Source organism: Protomyctophum parallelum (assembly GCF_964188405.1).
Source record: "Protomyctophum parallelum genome assembly, chromosome: 19".
NCBI classification, from domain to species: Eukaryota; Metazoa; Chordata; class Actinopteri; order Myctophiformes; family Myctophidae; genus Protomyctophum; species Protomyctophum parallelum.
Window position 1 is genome coordinate 7,922,174 of NC_139717.1, and position 18,490 is coordinate 7,940,663.

At 46.5% G+C, this 18,490-nt stretch overlaps 2 protein-coding genes across 11 annotated transcripts in view; both read left to right on the top strand.

Moving 5' to 3' along the window:
* Positions 1-643: 643 nt before the first annotated feature.
* Positions 644-4,438, top strand: LOC310876458 (transcription initiation factor TFIID subunit 1-like; the record flags this gene model as incomplete). Its single annotated transcript, XM_083789999.1, has 1 exon — positions 644-4,438. One exon carries the CDS (start codon positions 644-646, stop codon positions 4,436-4,438), a length of 3,795 nt encoding a protein of 1,264 aa, XP_083646125.1.
* A 6,454-nt stretch (positions 4,439-10,892) lies between these two features.
* The window catches only part of LOC310876594 (unconventional myosin-VI-like), a 165,234-nt gene continuing 157,636 nt past the window's right edge, over positions 10,893-18,490 (top strand). For 9 of the 10 annotated variants that reach the window (XM_083790160.1, XM_083790163.1, XM_083790164.1 and 6 more), the window contains exon 1: positions 10,893-11,040. The gene's annotated coding sequence lies outside the window, so the exon portion shown is untranslated. Of the gene's footprint in view, positions 11,046-18,490 lie in introns of all 10 variants that reach the window. The other variant, XM_083790162.1, reaches the window with a different exon arrangement.

The window sequence follows — 18,490 nt, forward strand, 5'->3', positions numbered from 1 at the left end:
AAAGCTTCAGCAAACAAATGCCTTCTAAATCAGTTTGGTTCTCACATTTGAAACATTTTCAAAAATAAGAGATGTATACTGCTCACTGCACTGCGCAAAGTGAGCTTTTTTATCTGATATTTTTGAATAGCCAATGCAAAAATAATCTAAAATAACACAGATGCTTTCCCAGTTTTAATAAGCTGAGTTGAGCTGAGTGAGTTTTGTGTCTTTTATGCATGCCCAAACAAACCTCATGTCAGAATGGGTTGAAACTTTCCACAGTGTTGTGTTAAGATCTGGGGAACTTTTTGAAATGTTCCATACTTATGGAACATAAATACTTACTTATAAGCTTTTGTTTTAATTGCTGGATGTCAATGGAGAGGCGGCTTCAGTTGAAATGTCGCCCAAATATGGAGATGACTATGTCATAGTACTGATGTCGTAGTAGTGACATAATATACCTGCATGGCTGACATCATAGACTGGCTTCCAGGTTCTTTGTTCCTATATTTAATTTGAGCAGAGCTGGCAGCTCAGGTACCTGGCAACAATGGAAGCGAGCTTTTGTGTGGCATCTCGTCTGAATTCATGTTCTTAAAGTTTTTTTCCAAATACAAGCCAGATGTTGACACAGAATATCAACAGAGGCCACACAAGCATGTCAGACTCGGACAGCGACGAGGACAGCCCCTTCTCTCTAACTGGCTTCCTGTTTGGAAACATCAATCTGGAAGGCCAGCTTGAGGATGACAGCATTCTAGACGTTGAGACCAAGAAGCACCTGGCTGGTTTGGGTTCCCTGGGTCTGAGCTCACTCATCGCAGAGATCACGGAGGGGGATGAGAAAGAAGAGAACAGGGATGCTGAGTTTTGGGAGAAAAGCACAGACGCAGATGCAGTTGATTACTCTGACATCAGTGAAGTTGCTGAAGATGAGACAACAAATTATTCCCAGGCCATGGGAGGTCTGCAGCCAGCAAGGAAAACTGATGATGATGAGGATTATGATGCAGACTTGGAGGATAATAATTCTAATCTCATGCACCCCCCTCCACCTCCAAGTTTAAGTACACCCGGCAAGACAGAGGAACCCTCTCCTCAGACCACTGCAAGTGGGGAAGACGGTGATACCATCATCCCACCTTCCGTCATTGCTCCCTCCTCAGAAGATAAGATGGAATTCAGCACATTGTCAGACTCTGAGTTAAAGACTGACCATACGTGTAAGGGCTCTGGAGCAGGTGGGCCGCCAGGGAGCCTCACCCTTCCACTGGCTGGCATCATGCAGAAGGATGCTGCCAAAGCCTTACCAAGTGCCACTGAGCTCTTCCCGGAATTTAGGCCTGGGAAGGTGCTTAGATTCCTACGACTGTTTGGTCCCGGAAAGAACATACGATCGGTATGGAGAAACGCCCGAAGAAAGAAGAAACGTAAGCATCGTGAGCACCAGCCCCCGTCTCCGGAGAACGAGCCCATGGAGCAATCCCTCGAGAAGAAGTCTGCTTGGACTTACGACTACCCTCCCGCTCCACCATCAGAACAGTGTATCTCCGATGACGAGATAACCATGATGGCGCCTGTAGAATCCAAGATTTCTAAGACATGCTGCGACAGGGACAAGGACACAGAGTCTCAACCCAGTGTTCCGGAGTGGCGACATGGTCCTGCTCAGCTGTGGTATGACTTGCTGGATGTACCCGAGGACGGCACCAACTTCAACTACGGCTTCAAAATGAAAGAGGAGCAAGGGGATAGTGGTGAGAAAGACAAACAGGGCCTTGAGAATGAGCTGTTCTTGATGGTCACCCAGCTCAGGTGGGAGGATAACATCATCTGGGACGGGGAGGGCATCAAAATGCAAAAAGTGAGTCCAACAGGTCTTTCTGGAAGTAAATCCCAGCTGGTGCCCCCCACATCTCCAGCCAGGCCCAAAGCATCTTCGATATATGGCTCGAAGCAGGACAAAGACAACCATGACTATCAAGCCTCTCTTGAAGGCAACTCCCCATATTTCCCCATCTTCCCCATCGATAGCGGGGAGCTGGTATATCAACGCTGGGAGGACCACATAATTTGGGATGACCAGGCAATGGATTGTCTGCTCACGCCACCCGTCCTCACTCTGGACAATGATGAGGACATCATTCTTGAAATTCCCGACGAGAAGGAGGAGAGAACGTCCAACTCCCCGTCCAAAGAGGACAAAAAAGAGTCGGTGATGAAGAAAACACGGATGCTGTTGGGGAAGACGGGGGTGATAAAGGATGACCCACAGCAGATTGTCTCTCAGCCTGATGTAGTGAAAGACCCTTGGAATCTTTCCAACGACGAGTTCTATTACCCCAAACAACAGGGTCCGAGAGGGAGCTTTGTTGGCAATATAATTCAGCACTCCACCCCAGCCGCGGAGCTCCAACAGCCATTCTTCCCTACCCACATGGCCCCCGCGAAACTCCGGCTGTTCCACCGACCCGCCTTGAAGAAGTATTCTTCTGGCGCATTGGCTCAGCCTGGTCCCCACTCTGTCCAGCCTCTAATCAAACACATAACGAAAAAGGCCCAGATGAGGGAGCAGGAGCGCCAGGCGTCAGGTGGAGGAGACATGTTCTTTATGCGAACAGCCCAGGATTTGACAGGCAAAGATGGTGACCTGATCCTGGCAGAGTACAGCGAGGAATACCCTCCGCTCATCATGCAAGTTGGCATGGCCACCAAAATCCAAAACCACTACAAAAGGAAAGCCGGGAAGGATCCTGGAGCTCCGGATTGCAAGTATGGCGAGACGGTGTACTGCCACACATCTCCCTTCCTGGGTTCTCTGGACCATGGACAACTGCTGCAAGCGTTTGAGAACAATCTTTTCCGTGCCCCCATCTACCCACACAAGATGCCGGACACAGACTTCCTGGTTGTGCGAACGCGTCAAGGCTACTACATAAGAGAGGTCATGGACATCTTTGTGGTTGGTCAAGAATGTCCCCTGTTTGAGGTTCCAGGGCCCAACTCCAAACGAGCGAACACCCACATCAGAAACTTCCTAAATGTGTTCATCTATCGTCTGTTCTGGAAAAGCAAGGATCGGCCCCGGAGGATTCGTATGGAAGACATAAAGACAGCCTTTCCGTCACACTCGGAGAGTAGCATCCGGAAACGCCTAAAACTCTGTGCCGACTTCAAGCGAACAGATAGGACGAGAAGGAAAGACTCTAACTGGTGGGTACTGAAGCCTGATTTCAGACTGTCTACAGAAGAGGAGATCAGAGCCATGGTGTCTCCTGAGCAGGGCTGCGCTTACTACAGTATGCTGGTAGCCGAACAAAGGCTCAAGGATGCTGGATATATTCTTCATTCTCCTCTAGATGAGGAGAATGAAGAAGACTTGAAGATGGAGGATGAGCCTGAGGTCCGAAATGCGCCTTGGTACACAACAAGAGCCTTCATTTCTGCCATGAAGGGGAAGTGTCTGTTGGAGGTCATGGGCGTGGCCGATCCCACAGGCTGCGGAGAGGGCTTCTCCTATGTCAAAGTGCCCAACAAGCCCACTCAACAGAAGAACGACAGAGAGCCTCAGCCAGCCAAGAAGACCGTGACAGGTACGGATGCCGATCTGCGGAGGCTGTCACTTAAGAATGCCAAGCAAATGCTGCGTAAATTTGGCGTTCCGGAAGAAGAGATTAAGAAGCTCTCCCGCTGGGAGGTGATTGACGTGGTAAGAACCATGTCAACAGAAAAAGCAAGTATGGGTGAGGGACATGAGCATCGTGACATGAGCAGGTTCGCCAGAGGATCCCGTTATTCTGCGGCTGAACACCAGGAGCGCTACAAGGAAGACTGCCAGAGGATCTTTGACCTGCAGAACAAGGTGTTGGAGTCCACAGAGGTGCTCACCACAGACTCGGACAGCAGCTCGGCCGAGGACACGGAGGACTTGGAAGAGTCGGCGAAGGATATTGAGAACCTGCTGCAGAATAAGAAGACCAGCTCCCAGCTGTCCCGCGAGAGAGAGGAGCAGGAGAGGAAGGAACTGCACAGGATGATGATGGATGAGGATAGCGACAATGATAACAAGGGGCGGATGGAGCGCCACAAAGGATTCTCCAGGGGCTTGTCCCCCAGATGCCCTAAGGACAATGCCTCCTCAGCCACCTGCCTGAATCCCTCTGCCACTGGGCGCCGGCTGAAGATCTACCGCACCATCAGGGAGGAGGATGGCAAGGAGTATGTGCGCTGCGAGACAGTGCACAAGGCAGCGCTCATCGACGCCTACATTAGGTTCCAAGAATCCAAGGATAGCGAGTTCATACAAGAGGAGATGAGGACGAAAGGAAGGCACAAAGGAGGAACAAAGGAACCGAGGAGGCTGAAACGGAAACTGGAGAAAGACAAATTCAAAGCCCCCCCGGAGAAGAAGACAAAGAAGATCAGGGGGAGGACAGGCCTCAAGATCAAATAAAGTGCATCAACACAGGATAAAAACGCATCTACGTAAGCAATTACATACTGTATGTGTCACACTCTACCCCACATTCTAATATGTCTCTTGACATTTGACACCTTTAACATTTGCGACAATTATGTCTATTTAATCCTTTAATCCTGCAGCTTTAATCCTGGGTGTACCTATAGTGGGCAGTATGGCACGAGGTCTTTCAGGTGACCCAATAATGAAACACTCATCCTACTGTTTTCCGCTTACACCTTACAGCCTGGTATAGACTGACTGTTTGGGAGGGCACTTCCGTTTTATATTACTGCCCATTGAAACATTCATAGATTCTTGATTCTTGTTTTGGTGTGTGCTGTGTGTGGAAAGTTAGGCCAAGGAGTTGAGCAGTTTGTCATTTAGTATGATTCATGAATTCTTAAACTTTGCTTTGTCTCGCCTCTCGCCCCATTTCCAAGGTGAAAACATGGACTGGCTTCTAGAATGGTTTAGCATTACAAATATCTCTAGTTATCACAGACTGTTGTGAATTCTTCACTTATGTTTTATGTTAATGATTTGGTGGTTTTGTCAGTTCGAAGAAGTTATTGGTATATATCTTACTATTAAATTAAACAAGGTCATCAATCAAATCAAATCATAAAATTGAGGCAAATTATTTTGGGCAATTATGGGCGAGGTTATTTTTCATTTAATGTTAAATGCTGATATGCTTATCCAAAGTTAATAATGTATAAGCACCTAGGTATTATTCAGGATATGTGTACTATTATGCAATGTGTGGACTGAATGGAGGCCTTATACCATGCACTCAACCTTTCTTGTTCTTTCTTTCTGATTAATTATTCTTTCTTTGAGACCCTGGTTTAAAAAGATGATTTTGATATAATTTTCTAAAACAGAATACATGAGATTCATTGCGATATTAATCACAATATACTGTAGGCGGTGATTTTGAAGCACATCGTTATAATAGTATGTATTGTAAAAAAATAATTACAAGTCAGTTGAATTTGGCTGGAGACCCCTGGGGTGTCCCCGGACCACACATTGGACAAACCCTGAGCCAGTGTGTCATCACCACCACATGCCTCGACTGTATAGGACACAGCATGGCACCACATGCTGGGCCTATACGCTGTGTATAATTGTTTTGGGTGGAAATTGTGGGGAGTACCGCTCAAGGAAATGACGTTGTCACTTTACAAATCATTTAGATTCTGCGTGAATGAAATATGTGTTGTGATTGGTCGAAAACATATCGTATCCGGGGGAAATATATCTGACGGATGTTCCGGCCCGATTCACTATTTGTTGTGACCAGGCTTTTCTCTTCGCCAATGAGTAAGGCTGGGACCGATCGCTAATGGCATCATGTCGTTGGGATCCGGAACCGGACTCGGCTCAAATCGTTGGGATCCGGAACCGGACTCGGCTCAAACAGCATGGCACCATATCATAATGTTGGGATCCGGAACCGGACTCGGCTGTATGGGAGACGGCATAGCACCATGGCATTGGGATCCGGAACCGGGCTCGGCTGTACGGGAGACAGAATGGCACCATGGCATTGGGATCCGGAACCGGGCTCGGCTGTACGGGAGACGGCATAGCACCATCGCATTGGGATCCGGAACCGGGCTCAGCTGTACGGGAGACAGAATGGCACCATGGCATTGGGATCCGGAACCGGGCTCAGCTGTAGGGGAGACAGAATGGCACAATGGCATTGGGGTCCAGAACCGGATACAACTGTTCCATCTCATTTGGGATAGTTTCTGTAACTTTTGTAACCGTCTGTAACCTTATATGCACAGCTTTGTGTGTCTGTTTGTGTGTACCATGTTGCAAATGATTTGATTGGCTGAGCATGGAATATGATGCATGATGATCTAGCCTGGACAGCATTCCATTTGGGGTTTATGATCCGGTCGGGAGCGGAAGGTAACTGTCGTCATGTTGTAGTCATCTAGCAGGAAACCACAAGGCGGAATCAGAACTATTAATGGGTACTTTCTTATTCCGCCTTGTGGTTTCCTGCCTGATGACTACAAATCAAACATGATGTAAATTAGCATCCACTCCAGACCGGTTCACACTGCGATTTTGGAACACGCTTTCCTCCGAGGTGAAAAGCCTGGTGACGCAAGGTTAATGATGATCAGGTTCAGGTTCAGGTTTATTTGTCATATGTATAAATAAATACAATGACATTACTTTGCTTCAAGCAATCTCAGTCTTATATGCACCAGTGGGAACAGGACAAAAACAAACAAACAGCTATAGTGCAAAAGAAATGTAAGAACACAAAATGAGTCTATGGACTTTGTTTAGAGCATTGATGATGTACTGTAAATGATGTACTGTAAATCGTTTGCCATCCAAGTCTATGGGCCGATTCATACTCCTATTTTACCGCTGTTTCGGCGCTGTAGTGCCGAAATGATTTCGGCTCGTCAGAAATTTTCAGTAGCACCAAAGAGCCGACTTTAGGACGGTACCAGCCCCCCCGAACCTCAAATGACGTCAAATTGTAGGCTCTACAGCGCCGAACCGACTTTTATTCGGCTCTAAAATAGGAGTATGAATCGGCCCTATGTACGTAAGATGTCATGTGGCCGATATAAATAGCGGTACAAAGTTGTGACTTATTCCGGCGGTGGCTCAGGGGTAGAGTGCCTGGATGGTAACCGTAAGGTTGCCAGTTTGAACCCGGGCTCCCCCAGAGTTACTGTCGAAGTGTCCTTGAGCAAGACACTGAACCCCTAATTGCTCCCGATGTGCTAGTTGGTGCCTTGCATGGTTTCCGCTGCCATCGGTGTATGAATGTGTGTGTGAATGGGTGAATGTAATGCACAATCTCTGTAAAGCGCCTTGGATAAAGGCGCTATATAAATGCACCATTTACCATTTACCATTTATTCCGTTAAATACAGTAACACACTGCATTTGTGAGCTGGTGGAATTTTAGATGTGTTTTGGTTTGTTGTAATTTTCATTGTTTTATAATTTTGCATGTTGTACAGTGAGATTATTGTCGAGTGATTTTACTTTATTTAGCTTAATATATTTATTTCTGTTTGAACTGCATGATTTTGTATAACTTCATTTTTCCACTGACTGGCTATACCATAACTCACTAGGACCTGCAGTTGAGTGACTGACTTGCACCTGGGACTGGGCGTGGCCAGCAATCAGGAGCCCTATATATTGGGGCTGGCAAAGGGAACAAGGGGAGAGAAACAGAGGAAGGAGAAGGCTGTGTTGGGAGAAGGAGGAATGGGGGCAGCTCCATGGGCTGGGTGGGGCCAGGACACTCCAGCTGGGGGCCAGCGGTAGCCATGATTGTCGACCACAGATGGGCTGTAAGTGCCATGAGAGCCAGGCCTTCGACACTGTAAGCGCCACGACCGCGGCCCCTGGCTGGTGTGTGCCCGGCTTGGCCTTGCCCATGGGCCATGGGGGGTGGCTGTTCGGAGAACATGAGACACACAGAATGCAGCAGGGGACAGAGAGAGAGAGACGACCCAGATGGACGAGGCTGGAGAGAAGGAGCGAGTGCTGCTTACGTGTCATGCATCGTAGGTGGCCGGTTCTGATGCCGGCTGCTGCTGCTGTAAGTAACCTTCTGATGCACTACTCGCTCACATACCTGTCTACCAAAGCCCTTTGATTAATAGAAGATGTTGGAACCGTTGTACTGGCCTACCTGCGTGTGATTGCAGGAGCTGTTTGTGAAGTGGAAGAGTGACCAGGATATTCCAGACTATAGGCCTACTCTTCCAGAGAACCTCCCCTGCACCAATCCCTACCTCTGAGCTAATGTTGCACATGTTGAAGGACTAGAGTGTTTTAAGAGTTGTTTATTTTAATGTAATAAAAGTATTTGTTCGTTCATTCAAATCGGCCTCTGTTTTAAGTTTGCCTTTTATATTTGAAGTTGTCCACGAACCTGTGTTGCCTTGTTTTTATATTAGTATTATTTAATAGAGGACCAGACCTCTCAAAAAGATGGCGTGGTCGGCTGATTGAATCTTTAAGCTAAGCTCCTCTGCAGTATATATTTTTTAGTGCTTTTGTGTTTTTAGCTAGTGCCACACATTCAAGTCTCGTGGAGGAGAATGATGATAGTGCCACTGCCACACCCCTAAAGAACGAGAAGGAAATGGACTTTTTAGGTAGTATGACAGTGGAAATGATAGGGCACGATGACAAGTTTGAGCAATGGTGCGATTGCAATGGTCTTGTCTTGACTTTAAGCCAAGAAAGCACCAGCCAGGTAAATGGAGAAGAACTCTTAAAGGTATATTCAGTGATTTCACTCAAAAAACCTTAGGTTTCGTTTTTGGCTGTGGGACCCAGCCTTTCGTCCAATCAGGATAGAGAGCCAAAAACGAAACCTACGGTTTTTGACCCCCAGGGGTTAACTGGGGACAGGGAGGAACTCCTTATATGGCCAGCACACTCTATAGTAGGGAGGATTATCACAACTAAACAAGAAAATAAGTGATATTTGAATTAAGTGAAATCACTGAATATACCTTTAACCATTACGAGGTGGGCAAGGATAAAGATGATGACGCCACACCACTAAAAGCAAATTGAGTTGAATTTACAAGAGATGACGGTGGAAATGAATGAAAGTGACTCGTGGCAGCCACAGTGCGCGCCCCTCACTTCACCTGCGATTGTTTTTAACACACTGTCTGTCAGAGCTGGCATGTGGACCACCATGTACAAATGGTCCATTTGGTTCCATGTGTACACTCTCTGAGTTACAGACACTTGTGCAGCATGTTGTGCCCCATGTTAGGTTTGCCATCTTCAGTTCAGAGTTCAGACAGAGGTCACAAAAAGTAAAATAATTTGCTCTCTCCTCTGAGATGTAGTGGAGTAAAAGTACTGAGCATTGGAAATAAATAAAGTAAAAGTACTTGAGTATACGGTACTTAAGTAAATGTAATTAGTTACTTACAGTGGTTCCCAGCCTTTTCTGGATCAGAGCAAGTGTCCACTTCCCACCCCTGTCTCCACTTAATGTGGCTGTCGTGGTCAGACAGGTGAGCCGTGAGCATTTTCAGATTTATTTACACATAATCAATCAATCGATTGTGTTAAAAAAAAAAAAACTTGTGTTTTGCCAATTATTTGGGAGCCCACCTTCAATAGTGTCACAGCCCAGTGGCCGGTTGGGAATCGCTACTTTAGCATTAAATGTAAAGACCTTTTTATGTGCTCCAGCAGTAACTGTTTATGGTAACACAAATGTAGGCTACAACATTCCTCAAACTTTTTTGTGTCAAGGACCCCCACATTATATTTGTATATTATCTGCTCTTTTTGAGAATAATAAATAATAATAATACATTTTATTTATAACGCACTTTACATTTGAAACAAATCTCAAAGTGCTACAGGCAGAAAAAATTAAGATACGAATAAAAATAAGAATAAAACAGTTAAAAACAGCACACAGGGCAGCTTAAAAGTCTGACTGGGCAAATGCCTTACTGAAGAGAAAGGTCTTTAGTCCCTTTTTAAAAGCGTCCACGGACTGTGGTGCTCTCAGGTGGTCGGGGAGGGTGTTCTAAAAACAATGTTCTAAATCCTTAAGAGTTTTCTGAAACAATACATTCCAAAATGACACAGATGCAGCTTTCCGGACTTTAATAATTGAAAATAAATAAATTCCGTATATAAATAATTTGAAACTTATAAATGTCATGTAATATAGTAAAATAGGCCTACTATGAAAGGTCACCTGACCAGGTGGTCACTGGTCAGTTCATCTCCATCTTGGACCTCTGGACAAAGAGGTGTCTTCCTCAGACCTCTAGGCCTACTCTGCAAACATATTAAGTACATCAAACAGGAACACATCAACAGATGTGAAATATATCTGTGGCCTTAAAACCGTTTTGTTGCAATGAGTTGACTAGTCACTAGTTGCATTGGTGCGGTCTGGCCTACAGGCCTGCCCTGGCTACCACCAATTATATGAAGATAAGGTTGACATTGGATAAAGCGCTCCCATGGCCTTTTGATTAATCGAAAATGGAGGACCCTGTCCCTGATTCAAACAAGTCTGTATAGTGCTTTTTCTGGTTTTATCCAATAGATTTTGTATTGAGTACCTTCCCTGGACAGTAGAGTAGATTGTAGGCTACCCATTGTGAAATATAGTAATACAAATTTCAATCAATCAATCAATCAATCAATCAATCAATCAATCAATCAATCAATCAATCAAATCGCTGCACCTCATAGTTATATAGTTATATAGCGCAACAGCGCCTCCAAGTGGGAAACACACGCTTTGGTTTGCTTTGGTTTGGTTGCAAACGGTGCGCGTGACGTCACGATTGCAATTCCCATGGAGTTCGTAGCGAGGAGGAGGAGGAGGAGGAGGAGGAGGAGGTTGGCCCAGCCTGCTTGCTGTAACTGCTAGGGAGAGAGAGAGAGCTCGTCGGTCTCATCCGATCTCCACCAACCAACCTACCCCCGGTGCAAGCTAGCAGACAAACTCGCTCCTTTCTCTGTATTTGACTTGATCTCCGCCGGGGTGGACCCACCAGGCCAGGCGAGGCAAGGCGAGTTGGCCCACCGACGAGGTAAGGTAACAATAACAATAATAACCAAAAAAACCTTATGCTGATTTTATATTAAAAGCGCACAGTATGGAATGAATGCGTGTCTCTCCAAGCAAGGACACACACTGAGATGATGTTAGTTAGCCTGACGGGCTCATGGTATATATATTATATATAGTGGTGGTGGTGGTGGTGCTAGCCGACACACACACACACACACACACACACACACACACACACACACACACACACACACACACACACACACAGCCTGTCATACATTCATTCACAACGAGAGAGCGAGGAGGCGATTGTTTTTTGTTCGGGAGGATAAGAAAGTCGTAAACAATAGCAGTAGTCACTGCTGTTTTTCTGCTACTTTGTTTACACGACCGAGATTTATTTCTCGATGTATTTATCCACGTATGGTTAGGCTAGAACTACACAGCCACCCACCATATATAAAAGTCGGGTTGTTTTTTGGTACACAATACAATACATGACAACAAACAGGCTATATAGGCAGCACCCACCCAGCTGGGTCATGCAATGAACCTTGTTGCAACTTGCATTGCTGCTGGCATGATTACTACAACAAGGTTGATTACACACACCGATATGTACAGTCCAGTCCAGTTAACACATAGGGACATCACCCCGGCTTGCACAGGGAATGCATGCACTGATGCGTGCATTTGTTGCATGAGGGGGGCCCTCATGCATGCATGTCATACTGTACAGTGTACATGCACTGTTTTCAAAAGTAACGTCTATATGCCATTGTTCTTATTATTATTATTATTATTATTGCATCCAAAACGACTGTTTGCACTGAAGTGACAATGCATTACAAAGGCTTTACAAAGGCTTGGCCCCTTCAAGAGGACTTACTACACAGTAACATGCTCGGAGTTACAAGTGTGTCCATTTGTTAAGCTCTGAGAGTATACAGCTGTACACACATGTATCCAAATGTACATTTTGCACACTAATGATATTTAAGAGCGACCATCTCTAAGGCATCTAGAAGTCTCATAATATAGGCCTCCCTTTTGGGTGGTGGGTGAAGATCCATTGCGAGTCGCAGGGGTGGAAAACATTCTAACACAACAGTGATATGTTACCATGCATTCTGAAGTTTATTACACACACAGAGTAATGTATACAATAGGACAGATCTATGACGTCCCTAGTAGATTATGGAAACCATGATAACACGCTTGCATCTCATATCATATTGTACGTACAGTCAGTCCCTCTTATACAGTGGTAGACAATCAAGACAATGTCATGGTTATCAATATGCTTATGCAGCCATATCATAACGCACACTAGCTCACACTTAACCCCTACAATAGGCCCCTAATAGTGTGTGTCAGACTCTTAATAATGCAATCCCAACTATGCATTTCGAGTGAACGCTGAATTTGGTTGGATGATTATATAATTACACTCTGAATGTTTTTTGTGTGTGTTCTGCATCCTGGAAGAGCTGTTAGGCTAAAGCCAGAGGATTTAGGATCGACTTTAGTTTGAGTCAGAATTTAAAATAAGAATAATACAAAAAACATTAAAGTACATGTCACCATTTAAGAAAAAAAACTGTCTGTCACCTTTGCCCTCTCATTTACATTACCGGCATTTTATGAGTGAATTGACATAGCCTAGTTAAAGAAGTTATATGCCTCATCGGTACTGAAGTGAGTGAGCCCTAGCTGTTCTTTACTGACATCCTGCAGTAAAAGTTTGAGAGAGAGAGAGAGAGAGAGAGAGAGAGAGAGCAAAGTCCTTCCAGGAAAATGTCTTTAACCCCAGTACACAACTGTAGTTATTGCTTCTTTTGTGTGTCATCATCAGATGTCCAGCTCAGTAGCGTACAGCTACGCCCTCGTCTCAGGTCCCACATCGAAGAGGCCATCCTCTAAGGGTGGTTCATACAGTGGACAGGCCTCTGAGGGTGGTTTATACAGTGGACAGGCCCCTGAGGGTGTTTTATACAGTGGACAGGCCCCTGAGGGTGGTTTATACAGTGGACAGGCCCCTGAGGGTGGTTTATACAGTGGACAGGCCTCTGAGGGTGGTTTATACAGTGGACAGGCCTCTGAGGGTGGTTTATACAGTGGACAGGCCTCTGAGGGTGGTTTATACAGTGGACAGGCCCCTGAGGGTGGTTTATACAGTGGACAGGCCCCTGAGGGTGGTTTATACAGTGGACAGGCCTCTGAGGGTGGTTTATACAGTGGACAGGCCCCTGAGGGTGGTTTATACAGTGGACAGGCCCCTGAGGGTGGTTTATACAGTGGACAGGCCTCTGAGGGTGGTTTATACAGTGGACAGGCCCCTGAGGGTGGTTTATACAGTGGACAGGCCCCTGAGGGTGGTTTATACAGTGGACAGGCCCCTGAGGGTGGTTTATACAGTGGACAGGCCCCTGAGGGTGGTTTATAGTACAGTGGACAGGCCTCTGAGGGTGGTTTATACAGTGGACAGGCCTCTGAGGGTGGTTTATACAGTGGACAGGCCCCTGAGGGTGGTTTATAGTACAGTGGACAGGCCTCTGAGGGTGGTTTATACAGTGGACAGGCCCCTGAGGGTGATTTATACAGGGGACAGGCCCCTGAGGGTGGTTTATACAGTGGACAGGCCCCTGAGGGTGGTTTATACAGTGGACAGGCCCCTGAGGGTGGTTTATAGTACAGTGGACAGGCCTCTGAGGGTGGTTTATACAGTGGACAGGCCTCTGAGGGTGGTTTATACAGTGGACAGGCCCCTGAGGGTGGTTTATAGTACAGTGGACAGGCCTCTGAGGGTGGTTTATACAGTGGACAGGCCCCTGAGGGTGATTTATACAGGGGACAGGCCCCTGAGGGTGGTTTATACAGTGGACAGGCCCCTGAGGGTGGTTTATACAGTGGACAGGCCTCTGAGGGTGGTTTATACAGTGGACAGGCCTCTGAGGGTGGTTTATACAGTGGACAGGCCCCTGAGGGTGGTTTATACAGTGGACAGGCCCCTGAGGGTGGTTTATACAGTGGACAGGCCCCTGAGGGTGTTTTATACAGTGGACAGGCCCCTGAGGGTGATTTATACAGGGGAGAGGCCTCTGAGGGTGGTTTATACAGTGGACAGGCCTCTGAGGGTGGTTTATACAGGGGACAGGCCCCTGAGGGTGGTTTATACAGTGGACAGGCCTCTGAGGGTGGTTTATACAGTGGACAGGCCCCTGAGGGTGGTTTATACAGTGGACAGGCCCCTGAGGGTGGTTTATACAGTGGACAGACCTCTGAGGGTGGTTTATACAGGGGACAGGCCCCTGAGGGTGGTTTATACAGTGGACAGGCCCCTGAGGGTGGTTTATACAGGGGACAGGCCCCTGAGGGTGGTTTATACAGGGGACAGGTCGGCTGGCCATAGACGTAAAAAGGTAGACACCTCCTTCGGCAACATGGAGGCAAGCTTTCCCGAGCATAGCGGGAGCATGACGGAAGCTTGCCAAGCTTCTGTGTGCGTAACGGAAGGAGTCGTTCGGTAAACCAATCAGACAGGCAATGTAAACGTTTGTTTTCTCATGCCAATAAAGCTCCCTTGGATTGAATTGATTGAAGTCCTGGAAAAGACGCGTTGTGATTGGCCAGTAGTCACTTGAGTGGCAGCGACGCAGCGTGCCTTCCACACCGCTCCGCTTGACTTCCGCCTCACGCTGGAGACACATTGCTCCAATGAACTGCAGCGGCCAATGAGGCATCTATTTTGTCATCTATGGTCTGCTACGGCTCCCGGCACTCACACGCTGCTCCATCCACCAGGCCCCACTTCCTCATGGATGTTTTGAAACGTCCGACCCCAGTTCACAGGCAGCAGGGTCCATTGCCGGCGTGACAGTTCCTCTCCTTCCATGCCGCCTCTCCAGGGTCCTGGATGTATCGGTGGCTGCGTGTTAGCCCGGCTCACTCCCACTCCTGCTTCCAGGCTGCTGCCAGCCATGCCTCTGTACTGTAGACTGGTCCTCAGGGGGCAGTGGAGCTGCTCTTGGGGCAGCTCTTGTGTCACCTTGTTGTTGTACGGGTGGCGGGACTTGAGTCTATTTAGAGGCAGGACTGTTGTGGCGGTGTTGTGCAGTACAGGATATGCCAGTCATATCCCCAGGCTTTCCTTGCTATGGGTGAGGGCAGCAGCCTCTCGTCGGAGGTCGGCCGGGGAAATTCTGGCAGGTGGAACACAGGGGGTGGGCTTCAGGGAGCCAGTTATGGTCCGATTGAGCATTTCCTATGGCAACGTCCACCTTCCTGGCATGTGGGCTCTCTGTACCATGCTGGGGCACAGTATTTGGCTCTGTTCAGATAAATTATTCCTGTCAGCGTTGAATACTAAAGGACATGGCCACTCCTTACAATTTATTCATTTAGCAGACGCTCTTAACCCAGAGCGATTTACATTAAGCAAGAACAAAAAAAGCATGGCAATACATCACATACATAACAAGTAGTTATCATGAAACATGCGTAAGCTAATAACGTAACAGTGGAATGTCTATATAATGAAACTGTACATATATACTATAAAGTGCCTACATTTAGTGCCTACAAAATGCTATTGTAGTGTTGTCTACATAAAATGCTATAAGTCTGTATAAAATGCTATCTAAGTCTACATAAAGTGCTATCTAGGTTACATAAGTTGAGCCTTTGCATATGCCTGTAAGGTCGTCGGGGCTAGGGCAAGTGCTATGGGCCATGATGGAGTCTGAAGAGGTGGGTTTTCAGACTACGGCGGATGATTGGGGTTGAGGCTGTTTTGATTGTAATTTTGGAGCCAGAAGGGAGAAGAGTTTGGGGAGTGTGGAGCGTTGTTTTTAGTGAAGGTACTTCCAGCTTCCCTGCGTTGGCTGATCTGAGTGCGCGGGAGGGTTTGTAGGGATCGATCATACTTGCAAGATATGGGAGAGCCATACCTTTGGTTGCTTTGAATGCCAGCATCAGAGTTTTGTATGCTGTGCGAGTGTGCGGGCAGTGACCGGGAGCCAATATTGCTGTGGTTATTATGCGTTTTATATTATTGTGTCCGGGTAGCTCAGTCGAAGGAGCACTCGCCTTTCAACCGCAAGGTCATGGGTTCGACCCCGGGCACCGCCAACTCAGCGTATGAGGAGCATGGCTTGAAGTCGTGTGGTGCCGGACCCGGTAAGTACTGGGAGCTGATGGTAGGTGTTGTGCTCCACCTCACCATTCCATCTCCCAGAGGTCTAGCCGGCGCATTGAAACGAGAATAGACTTAGACTTAGCTTGTCTCACCGCATTTCGAGCTTGTAGATCTGGTACATTTTATTTTGATACTTTTGTGTGTTGCTGTGGTTATGATCAAGTAAGTAGGCAGTTCATTTGCGGGGGGGCGGGGGGGGTGGGAAAGTTACAATATGGAGATAGGTTTCTTTTTTGCTCTCTGCCATTAAGGTGGAGGTTCAAACACCAGTCCATGGAGCTTTGGTCACAGGGGGAAGAACCCATGTCTTTCTCTATAGTAGACTATTATGTGACCATTTATTTTGGATTACAAAGCAGATTCGGATTATCTTGCTCCATTATTATTTTACTTGACGATTAATTGTCACTCAAATAATTGCCATTAACAAGTTGATTATAGGGACATTATGGATAGAAATTCACACCTGTGTGAAGTGAGGGGCGCCAATATATTAAAGTCTAACTCATGTTGATTAGGTGATGGACGCCTTTTGAGCTTGTAAGATCTGCTATTTCTGCTATTTTTGAAAATGTTTGAAAACACATTCACACATTGTTTTTGCCATGGAAATTAAGACTATTATACTAAAGAAAGAAAGGAAGGGAAAAATGCGATTATCTCAAACAATCACTATTAGGCAACAGTCACGTAATAATTGTGACTGGCCCAAATGCAGATACACCCCGCTAGACGTAGAATATTGTTTGAAGGACTTTCACTTTAGCAGAAAGAGATCACTCCACTGGTCTGATGGCGGTGGAATGGGGAGGGTGTGCACCTATATCCTGTTACTGGGGGTGAGATACTGTAAAGACAGGAGGGAGGGGGGGGGGGGGGGGGGTTGTCCTGGACCTCCATTGAGCCCCCCCCCCCCCCCCCACCCATGTGCCTTTTGTAATTAGTGGAATATGAGCTGAATTAGTCATGCCTGGCAGAGCAGACTGCAGTCTGGTGGTGACTGTGATGAAGAGTTTCACCTTACACACACACACACACACACACCGTCCTTCAGTTCACACCAGATGCTTTCCATATTGTTGTCGTCGGGGCGTAAACCTCTCGTCGCCATATTTTAACTTTTTGTGCTTTTTTCCGTAAATGAATGCCGCACTTGATCATAACCACGGTGTCACACAGAAGCATCAAAAGTAGCAGATCTGCAAACTCAAAACGCAACGCGAGGCGACGGCTCGCTTTGACGGATCTGCTCTCCTGAAAAGTAACAGTTTTGGACATACAGTATGAGGTTTCCACCCGACAGACGATATCCATGGACACACACACACACACACACACACACACACACACACACACACACACACACACACACACACATGAACTGAGAGGATGATGTAAAACTGTCAGTTTATATGTCCCCGTTTCTAAAGTCTGGTCCGCGGCCTTCCAGGGTTTCCATTTGCATACACTCAATAGATATACAGACCCGTAGGGGTCCATTTGGACCCTCTGGTGGTCCCCGGACCCGATGTTGAGAACCAGTGGTTGTAGGTGACTCAGCGTAGCTAAACATGCAAAGTTACCACACCCATAGTTCTGGTTTTCAAGCTCTGTAACCATGCCTTGTGCCTACGCAGTACACACACACCGATCATAGGCCTGTCACCATTATCACGCAATCATTTGCCATTTGGTGTTTGAGATAATCGCAAATATTTAGCATAATCGTCTTAATCGTTTCCATCTATTTTGCATATATTTTATTTTTTAAATGTTATTCAAAAATGGTTGAAATAGCAGATCGCATATTGTGAGCTTGTAGATTGGCTGTTTCAACTATTAATGTTTTTTATAATAAGTATAATACATATTAAATATGTCAGTAAAGAAAGTTATTACATATGTCAGTCATTTCCTTGCATAATAGGTCATTTGTCATCATGTCTGCCCTGTGCAACTTCCAAACAACAATCGGAAATGTAGTTTTTAATTAATTATAATTATTTGCGTGACGATGATAACCGTCATGTAAAATGTCGGTTATAGCCCATATACGACACAGAATATAGCGATGCCTGTCCCTGCTGCCTGCTGTGTGCAGGATCACGTGTTAACTTGTGTGTGTGTGTGGCCTTTGGACCCCAAAAGGCCCATCGGTATGGAGTTTAGGCTAACTCACTCACTCACTGTACCAGGCAGACAGTGCCTCAGCTACAGTGATTACCGTGTGTGTGTGTGTGTGTGTGTGTGTGAGAGAGACGCCAAGGAATTT